The 9982-nt window shown below is 56.4% G+C and overlaps 1 protein-coding gene across 1 annotated transcript in view; it reads right to left on the bottom strand.

Annotated features, from left to right (window-relative positions):
* Positions 1-9982, bottom strand: part of MFSD4A (major facilitator superfamily domain containing 4A) — a 28439-nt gene that overhangs the window by 3627 nt on the left and 14830 nt on the right. Inside the window, exons 4-9 of the mRNA XM_069545219.1 lie at positions 9366-9528; positions 8836-8951; positions 7628-7801; positions 4750-4897; positions 1407-1477; positions 35-155 (exon numbers count right to left, since the gene is read on the bottom strand). Coding sequence (XP_069401320.1) covers positions 35-155; positions 1407-1477; positions 4750-4897; positions 7628-7801; positions 8836-8951; positions 9366-9528 — 793 coding nt within the window. The remainder of the gene's footprint in view (positions 1-34; positions 156-1406; positions 1478-4749; positions 4898-7627; positions 7802-8835; positions 8952-9365; positions 9529-9982) is intronic.

The following is a 9982-nucleotide window of genomic DNA, read 5'->3' as shown; positions in this document are numbered from 1 at the left end:
CCTCCTCTTGTGTAGAAATAGATTCTTTCCTTACCTGATGAGAGTCCAGGGTGCATCCTGTGGAAAAACAGGAGCAAGATATAGAAGGTGAAAGCCAAGCCACCAAAGATCACACCGCAGACCAGGAAACTATAGCTGCCCTGAGCCTGGAATATCTGCCAAAGGGGAAAACACAGAGATACAGGCCGTCAAAACCTCACATGAAGATGTATTGGAGGAAGCGGCCTTCTCCGGCCGTGGCAGGGTTTTCAGTCAAGTTCAGGCCCGCCACACCTATAGACAGAAACACAGGTAGGAGGGACATCTCGGCCTTGTTTCAAGGTTATGTTTCTGGAGGTAGCAGAAATCCTGCTGTGCAGCAGCGGTTGGACCCGCTGACCCCTGCAGTCCCTTTCAGCCCTGTGTCGTGGACCCTTTGAAAATTTCCATCTCTTCCTTAAAACTCCGATCATATTAGGTGTTTCTGTACCCACAGGCCCTGAGCAGAACTCTGCAGAGAAGGAGTATATATATATATCCTGTTATTATGGAAAATGTAAAACACATGCCAGCGTGTTTTATGGCGTTCCTATGGACCCATCACCAGCTTTAGCAATTAGCATGTTTGCTCTGTACCCTTCATGTCTTCCTGCACTGGATTCCACTGTGGTGAACCCCAGGTATCACCTTATTTCAGCGTAGAGGGTGTCATAAGGGGGAGCTCTTCCCCTGGTCCAGCAGGGCGAAAGGAGAGGAGAATCGCACAGTGGTTAGAGGGATTTCAGAGACTGAAAGGCCTAACTCTGGACATCATCTCTGTTGGTTATTAGAAGTGTGACTGAAGGCAAGTCGCTTAATTTCTGAGTTTCAGTATCCTCTCTGAAAAGAAGCATCACAATGTCTACATTATAGTCTACGCTAAAAAGCAGATGGATTTTTTTTTCCCTGCTGAACAAATGAAACGTGGGTATGTTTGAAGGGAACTGGGCAACTTGGCCCTTGATCAGGCAGGAGTCGGGCAGAACGCTGGGCCCTTTGTAGGGTGGCCAGAGGTGAGGAGAGGTGGGGCAGGGAAAGGGGGCTTAGGGGGATGGGAAGGAGCTCCATTCTTGGGCCTGCAGCCCAAGCCTGTCCCAGGCTCTGAGAGCTAAACATTCCCACGGGGCCCCTGGCCCCGCTCCCAGACACGGCTTGTGTTTGCTTTGGACCATGCCTCGTGGCCCTTCACATCTCCAGTCCCGCATTTGGAGGCTCAGCTTCCAGGGGTGGCTCAGAAGCGGAAACAGGTGGCACAGACGGAGTGGGCCCTGCTTGCCGTGCAGGAGGCCCGGGGAAGGGACAGCCGGGTTCAGGAGGGGCTGGCCGCATCTTCCCACTGCCTGGAGGGGCGCGCCCCTCATCCCCCCGCCCTGGGTCTCCCGACGTACCGAACCGACCAGCATCTGGAGGACCATCTCTCCGACGCCTGCCCCCGTCACCAGCACTGTGGTCGCACAGCCTGAACAGGAGAGAAGGATCGGGCTTAGTGACGGCAAGTTACGGAGACACCGCTAGCATAATCCAGGGGGACTCCTGAGGTTTCTCAGACGTGAGCCCTTGACCTTGCTTGGGTCTGTCATTATATTATCTCCCAGTTCTGAAGCCTTCAGTTACTCACGATTATCTTCAGCATTTATTCCAAGTTGCTTAGCCTGGCATTCAGGGCCCTTCCCAGTGTGAACACCAACTACTTTTCCAGGAAGATTCCTGCTCTCCCCTGCCAGGCAGGCCTCACTCCCCTGGCATTGCACTAACCAGCCAGCTTCTGATCAATCTGGCCACATGGCACAGGCCTTCAGAGCCCAAGCTTCAGAGTCAGACCCGGGTTCCAAGCCTGCTCTGCCACCTACTAGCTACGGGACCTTAGGCAATTCCTTCCCTGTCTCTTTGGTAAAATGGGCATAGGATCTCCTCGGGGCTGCTGTGTGGATAACCCTGATGCAAACACATGTGAGCCCTCAGCCCAGCGCTGCCCACAGTAAAGCCTCGAAACCAGGCCGGTTCTCTGCTTAAACCCTTCACGCTGCCGTCAGGGTCAGGGTCAGGGTCAGGGCCAGAGGCTTTAATGTGGCTTTCATAGGCACTCTTATCACCTGCCCCACTGCAAGCTCCGACTATCACACTGTCTGCTCACAATCCACCCTCCAGCCAGGAGAGACTCCTGCGTCTGCTGACCTGCGCACACGCTCACCGCCAGCTTCTGACACGCGCCTTCACCCCCTCCTGAACCCTCCTCCTCCTCCTCTTGGTCTAGAAAATTCCTTCGTCTTTGGAGATTGCCTTCATTATCATCTTCCCAGCCCTGAGCCTGCATTAGCTGCTCCTCTGTGCTCCCTCTGTCCCTAGCTCCCCGCTCTCGTGTAGCGCCCCCTCCGCCTGCCCTGTCTGCCAGGCAGCCCACGAGAGAGTCCGCGCTTTGAATTTTAGTTCAGCCTGTCACCAGCACCAACGTTTGCTAGACACTCAGAGATCAGCGTCGTCTCCTCCGGCATTCCAGGCCCCCGTTTTTCTCACGTAGGTGTACCCCCGTCTCAGCCCTCACCCTCACAGTGCTCACTGCCCTGCCTCTCCCTTCCCCAGCACGCCCTTCCTCAGTGACTTGACCCACCCTGGGCCAGCTCGGTGCTCCGTCCCCTCCGTGAGCCTGTCTCTAGATGGTTCGTAGCACCCATGTGAGTGTCTACTCTCCTCAGTAGCGTCTATGGGCAGGTACTGTGCTAAACCCTGAGGGCACTCAGGTGACTCACCCGAGTTAACATCTATACTGAGCACCTGTGAGCACCTTACGCTGTTGAGTCAAGAGTTTGCATGCCCTCCAACGCACAGGACAACCCTAAAAGGAAGGTGTTGGCATTCTGATTTTGCACAGAGAAAAACTGAGGCTCAGAAGCGGGGAGGAAGATGAATTGCGCAAGGTGACAGAGCCGGAAGGCACGGAGGCGAGGCGGACCTTCAGGTCTCCTGCTGACCTCAAAGCCAAGCTCTGGCCTCCGTCCCTCGCTGGTGCACTCAGGGTGCATGTCGAGGAGCGGCAGGTAACGTTAGGACGAAGGTGGGACGGACAGGCAGGGTGAGGACAAGGAGGGGACTTGCCTTCCCAGTGGGGTCAGAGGCTCCCGAGGGTGTGAGAGGGGCGGGGCGCCAGCAGGCAGATGAGAGGGTGTTCCGGGTGAGGGTCCCGCCTGTGCCAAAGGGTGGAGATAGACGGCGGGTTTTGTGCCATCGAGGGGTGGCAGGTGACTGAACCAGGCGGCCTCTGAGGGGAAGCAGGCAGGGCGGCTGCAGAAAGGGAGAGCGCTCCAGAGGAAGGCGTGGGGGCCGTGAGCAGCTCTGCAGGGCGGCCCAGGAAGCGGCCCTCACCCTGGCTACACGGTACCATCACCCGGCAGCTGCAGTACATCAGACTGTGTGGAGAGGAAGCCCAGGCTCTGTTACAAGGGCTCCGGGTGATTAGAATGTGGAACCACATTGAGAACCTCTGATGGAGGCAAATCGGACGGCCAGGAGACAAGCCAAGAGCTGCCATGGCACAGATGGGGGCGATCAGAAATCACAAAAAGGTGGGCTCCATTAACTATTCCAAGCAGGTGAGAGGTTGATAAAGGCCTGAACCAAGGCAGGGATGGTGAGAAAAGAGGAGAGGTTGAGTGACTATCTGCAGCAGAACCAGCCGACATAACCTTGTTATTATCATTAAACTCTAACATTTGCTGATCCCTTTAACCTCTGTGGGATATACTAGGTGATATGTGATACCCACATCAGCTCATTCCTCCATTTACTTCTTTGAAGTTTGGGATTTCAAGGATCCTGGTCTCAGGATCAGCTCAGCAGATGGGTGGGCTGTAGCACTAATTGCTCTGATCCCCTCTTGCCCCACGCTCCAGCCCCCAGACACCAACTGCCCCCACTCCTGCTCCAAAGAAATCACTCATCTTTAGTGGTGGTTTTCCAACATTCTGGGGAATCTCTGATTACGTCTGTGGGTAACATTAAATGTTCAAAACATAATAATTTTTAATTAACTTGTTTTTCTGAAAAAGATCTTTGCTATGCACACTCGGGAGGCTACAGAAAGGGAAGCTTAGTTGAGAGAATCAGAGGTTTTCAAAGAGGCCATGTCACAACCGTGAATCAGGTGTGGAGTCATTGTTCCAATCCTGTTTCCAACAACATCCACAAGAAAACAAAGCAAGCAGGTACTTTTACTGTTAAGTTATGAAACTCTTTCTCTGTGCTATAATTTTTCCCATGCATATTTGCTTTTCCTTGAACTTGGAATTTCCAGTACATGCCTGTTACCCAAAATGCCAGCTGTGTGACATGCTCAGTTGGTAAAGAATCTGCCTGCAATGCAGGAGACTTGGGCTCGATCCCTGGGTCAGGAAGATCCCCTGGAGAAGGAAATGGCAACCCAACTCCAGTATTCTTGCCTGGAAAATCCCATGGACAGAGGAGCCTGGCAGGCTACAGTCCAGGTCACACAGAGTCGGCTGAGCGGCTAAACCACCACCACCACCACCACCACCACCACCACCACCAACCACTATGGGGAAAAAGAAGATGGGAAAGAGGCGCTCACTGCTTGTCTGTGGTCTGAAATCTCACGATCCAGCATATGTTGAAAGAAGGGGGCCAGGCGGGTCGGAACAACACTGTTTGTGAGCCTTTCCCACATTCAGGCTGTGAGGCCCCGGGGAGAGGGTGGGCGCGGAGGAAGCAGGGGCTCACCTCTGTACTGCAGCGCGTCCTCGGTGTAGGCCAGCATGCTGGGGAAGGTGCTGCTGAGGGACAGACCCAGGCTGGCCGTCCCCACGAACAGGAAGACCACGTTATGGGAGAAAACAAGAAGCACCAGGAACGTCACCACCACGCCGACCTGTCACAGCAGAGAAGGGGGCGCTGAGGAGCTGGGGAGCAGCTGGGTGGCCGCTGAGAAAGAAAAGCCGGTCCGTCTCCAGACGAAACGCCTCCTGGCCCCGGGCGGGCTGTGTGACTAGGGCACGGCCCTGTGGAGTGCGCGGGAACTGCACCTTCCCCAGCTGCGTCTGCCAAGGAAGGAGAACGCCGAGGACAGGAGAGACCCGGAGAGGAGGGCGAGCAGCCCCCGGCATCGCGCGGACGGCCTGCCGCGCGAGCTTAAGGCGCGGTCACCTCCTGCTCCCCTCCGCTTACACCAGGCCTCCAAGAGTCACCTGAGAATCGCTACACTTGGCACGTTTGAAAAACACCCAACTCAGGACTTCGCTGGCGGTCCAGCGGTTCAGAACCTGCGCTTCCATTGCCGGGGGGCGTGTGTTTGATCCCCGGACGGGGAACTAAGATCTCACACGTGGCGAGGTGTGGCAAAAACAACAACAAACCGCACCTCTCGCTTACGTTCGCCTGATTGACAGAAGACGCAGGATGCCAGGGCAAGTTAGCAACTCCGCCCCCACTCGGCGTGCCCGCTCGCCAGCGGCCAGCCCAGCCGCGGCCCTCAGCCCGCTCCCCAGCTGCCTACCAGCTCCTCCCCCTCGCCTTGCCTTCCAGCCAGGACACAGACTCCCTCTCCCCATCTTCTTCCCTAGCCAACTGGAAGCGCCCTAAAGCCAGAGAGCTCCACTTAGAGAACACGGCAGCCTAGCCGTTCCCTGCAGGGCCCCGCACACAGCGTGTGTGCTCATCAACCCGTGAGTGACTGTTGAGATCCAGGAGAACATCAAGAGCAGAATAACCCTTAACCCTTAATTTTAAACGGAGTGGAATCTGAGAAGAAACCGCGGTGAATTTGAGACTTGGCAGCTGCACCCTGTTCAGGGCGGTTCAGTTACGGTCCCAGCAACCTGCCGAAGAAAAGCACTTAAAGAGCTTAAAAACAACTCAGACACCCGGGTTCCACTCCACTTCCCGACTCCCCGGGGCCGGGGCCCAGGAATCTGTATATTCCAAAAGCACATGGGGTTGAGGGGGCTAATGTATTTGGGAATCACTTGCTGTAGGATAGTGTTTTTCCAAACTTCTTGATGACAGGAACACCCCCACCCTCCAACCCCCACCCTCGGGTGTCTGTTGACGGTATAGATGGCTAGCCCCTACCCCTGGACATTCAGATTCACCAAGTCTGAGTTGGACCCAGAAATCTGATTTTCCTCTTTAAACCCAGCACCCCGGCTGAGTTTATTGCCAGTGTCTGAGTCCCGTGGAGGCCTCCGACTTCCTGCTTTCTCCCAAACTCAGAGTCACTCTGTCTTTAAGCAGCTGGCCTCGTGTGCTGGAGAGCCGGGCCACCAGCAGCCTCTGTACCCTCATCTTCTCCCCCAGGGGGACCTGCATCGCGCCACCCCTGTTCCACACGCTGCCCTCCGACCCCTCGCCTCTCCCTGGCCTCCCCATTCGCGTCCCCTCTGACCCCGTGTCCTCACAGGCTCCCTCCCTCTCTCCTCTGCCTGCAAATGCACTCACACCACCCAACTCTTGTCAAACAAGCCTGTTCAGCTCCTCACACGTCTGCTTCCTTCTCTCCCTCTCCCTTCCCTTCCCTGCTCTCAGCCCCCATCAAATCCATGCCCCCTGCAGTAGAAGCAATGAGTCCTCACCACTAACCCGCACCACCAGGGAATTCCCAAACTCTTTGAGTTTGGCTTCTGCGCCACCCCCACCTCCCAGCTACATTGAACAAAAGTTCTTTCTTTTAAGTCATCAGTCAGCACAAGGCCCAATCCAAGGGCCTTTCTTGGGGCTCATGACCTTTGGCCTCTATGGTGGTGGTGGTGGTAGTCGCTCAGTCGTGTCCAACTCTTGCGACCCCGTGGACTGTAGCCTGCCAGGCTCCTCCGTCCATGGGATTCTCCAGGCAAGAGCCTCTACATTATTTCCCCACCCTCCTCTAGAAACTCAAGAAAGTACATTCTGACAGTGGATTGGACTTCTTGGAGAGGTGGTGAGTTTCCATTCACTAGGGGTGTTTAGACAGATTTTAGACCGCTTGGAAGCAGTATTATAGAGGTGATTTGAGCCCTGGTCAGAAGTTGGGCTAAACAACCTTACAGGAGTCTGTAATCTGGACCTCTTTGTCATAGGTGGTGGCGGGGATACACATCAGGATGGAAAGTCTTAACCACCTCTCAGGCCCAGACCTCCAGAGAGACTAGCTCCTTGAAGGTCATCCTACGTGCTACTCTGGGAGAGCTGCAAGATGCAAATTCCCAGGCACCATCCCCAAGATGGTGCCTCTGCCGGCCACAGCGCTCTGACCTCCTCCCTGGGCACCAGGGTGAACCAGGAAGGATCGAGGTCAGCCTTGCTTCCCTCCTCGTCCGGCAGGCTGTCAGCGGGGACCTGCTCCCGACACAGCACCAGTCACTTCCCATGGCCCCTTTCTTCAGTGGGTACAAAGTCTGAGCCCCAGAGAGAGGAAAGGGCTTTTCCAAGACCATGCAAGTGGGCCGCATGCCTTGGGTTTCCACCCCAGCATCTCTTTCCCACCCTTGTGCGTCGACATTCCACCCCCGCACCCCGCCCCCCCCACCTGGGGCAGAGTCCAGTCTGAGAAGGTGTCCTGGGGCAGGGCTATGGCACAGGGTGAACGGTTCTTCTGGGTCTCCAAGCAGTGAAAGGGGCCACTTACCACATTGATGAAAACCATGGTGGCTGGCTTTACTCTGGAGGAGACAGGAATGGAGATGAGCCGGCCCAGGGTGATGAAGCCCCAGAAGAGGCTGGGGAGATAACCGGCCACCTTGTGTCCCACGGACAGCGGCTTCTCCACTGCATAGCTGTACACAAAGGCGGAGTATGCGCCCTGTGGGGAGATGGGTCCCGCTGAGCACACCTGTAGTGTCCCCAGCCGGGCAGGCGTGGTCTGGGCCAGTGGGGACCAGCCCTGCTCCAGAGGCCTGGAGCCGAGCCCACCTGGCACACATGGGCCTGAGCTGAGGCTGGAACCTGGGCGCCACAGCCCGCAGACAGTGCCCATGGGAAGCCTGCAGATGGTGCCCACGGGAGCCGGGGGCTCAGGAAGGCATGTCTGGGTCCCAGAGGAGCCCCACGGGGTCCAGGCAGGCAGGCAGGCTCTGCCCCCCTCAGCCAGAGCAGCATTTCACTACATGCCCCATTTAGGAGGATTCCACAGAAGGTTTTTTGCTAAAGGAAGGGCGCCGCAGCTAAAAAAGGTGTGTACACGCATCTCATTTTACAGATGAAAGGGCGGAGGGAAGTGACTTGCCCAAGGTCACACTGAGCATTGGAAGTCAACCAGTTCTGTCACGAGTACTTTCTACCAGGTCATCTAGGCCTTCAGGGCCTTTTCTTTGGAGAGTCCCTCATATGGCAACCAGTTAATCAATCAGCGACTGCAAACAGTCCTAATCTAATCCTGCAGAGGTTTCTGGAGAAAAGCAGTAAACAGAGTAACAGAGGTCACTGGTGGCTAGCTGGGCCCGGATACTGCCTGTAGCTTGTTTACCACGTGGCTTGAGAAGCCGAGGCTTGGAAAGTGTTCCAGGAAGCAGAAAGCCCTAGCGTCTATATGGCATGACCTCTACCTGGGGGAACAGGGCACTGCCCCTTTGAAAAACGTGTAACACACCAGAGTCCCTTATCCACAGGGTTCATGAAAATAAAAACGGAACAACACAGAAGACCAAGGTTCCCAGAGGCTGTATTCAGTTCTAGAGAGGCTCTTGCCTGGGACTTATACTGAGTTTAAACACTTGGATCAACTGTACTAGAGGTGCGGTCTCTAGGAAACCTTGATTCACCTCCTTTCTCTCTCCACACCTGGACTTGAGGCTCAGGGGGTGCCCCATGAGAGGCGCCCTCCAAGGGCAGGCTCACCGTCAGCCCGTCGGTCATGAACAGGACCAGGGCGGCTGTGATGTGGATGGCGAAGAAGGAAGAAGGGACCCCTCTGAAGTTCTTCCTCTGGCAGCAGCTGAACAGGTCCTCGTGCCCTGGATGGGACACAGGAATGGGGGACAGGTCTCAGTTCTGGCAGAAAGGAGACCACTTCCTGCCTCCCACCTTCTCCACCTTCCGACGGCTCATGAGGACAGCCTCTGTCCGTTTCGCAGGGCGGCTGGAAGCAGGGCTCAGAGAGGCTAGGCAGCGTGCCCGAGGTCACACAGGCAGGGTGCCCGAGGTCACACTGCCAGGGTGAGGCAGGGTGGGGGTGCAAGCTGCTCTCCTCTCCTCCTGTCCCGTTTGCTCCATCTCTTGCCCCTCCCCACACCCCGAGACCAGCAGGGCCAAGGGTTTTTTCCCAGCCATGACCACCTGTGATCCACGTCTGCCCTCTGGGAGGGAGGGCTTAGCAGGGGAGCCTCAGAATGGGGCTTTGAGCCTGAGGGTTCCTTAAGAGTCCCCACCTGGGTGGAACTGGGGGGACAGCGAGGATGCGTCTTCCTTCTCAGGAGGCTGTGTCTCCAGGCTGAGCTCGTCCGCAGACAGCAGCAGGGGCCTCCTCTGAGGGCAGCAGCCCAGCAGGCGCTCTTTGGACAGCAGATACAGCACGGCCAAGGGCACCGGGAGCTGGGGGCGGGCAGAGGGTCAGAGCCCGCTCCCTGCCAGGCGGCCCGTTTCCCAGCCCGGCCTGCTGCACCCCCTCCGCCCAGCTGTGCGGCCGAGGTCTGCGTGGTCCTGGGAGACGATGGCTCCTTCCACAGGGTGCCCCCTGAGAGCCAGCCCCAGCTAAGACTGCCAGGTGCCTTGACCCCTGCAGGCTTGCTGTAATTGCTGCCAGACTTCAGCTGCAGTCATTTCCCTGAACAGACAGGTGCTTCTCACACGCAAAGCTTGGACTCACATGGGGCCTCTGCTGGCACCGGACGTGCAAGAGATAAACTCCTTTCCAACATCCTTGTCCTGAGCAGGGCTGGAAATGGCCCCTCACACTCATTCACGCTGGTAGAGCATGTGATGCTTTAGAAAGGAGTTTGGCTTTTGTTCATCACAGTTCTTTAAAATGTGCTGGGGGAAATCATTA

Source organism: Ovis canadensis, chromosome 12 (assembly GCF_042477335.2).
Source record: "Ovis canadensis isolate MfBH-ARS-UI-01 breed Bighorn chromosome 12, ARS-UI_OviCan_v2, whole genome shotgun sequence".
NCBI classification, from domain to species: domain Eukaryota; kingdom Metazoa; phylum Chordata; class Mammalia; order Artiodactyla; family Bovidae; genus Ovis; species Ovis canadensis.
The sequence above is the reverse complement of the archived record's forward strand: the minus strand, read 5'-3'. Positions and strand labels throughout refer to the sequence as shown.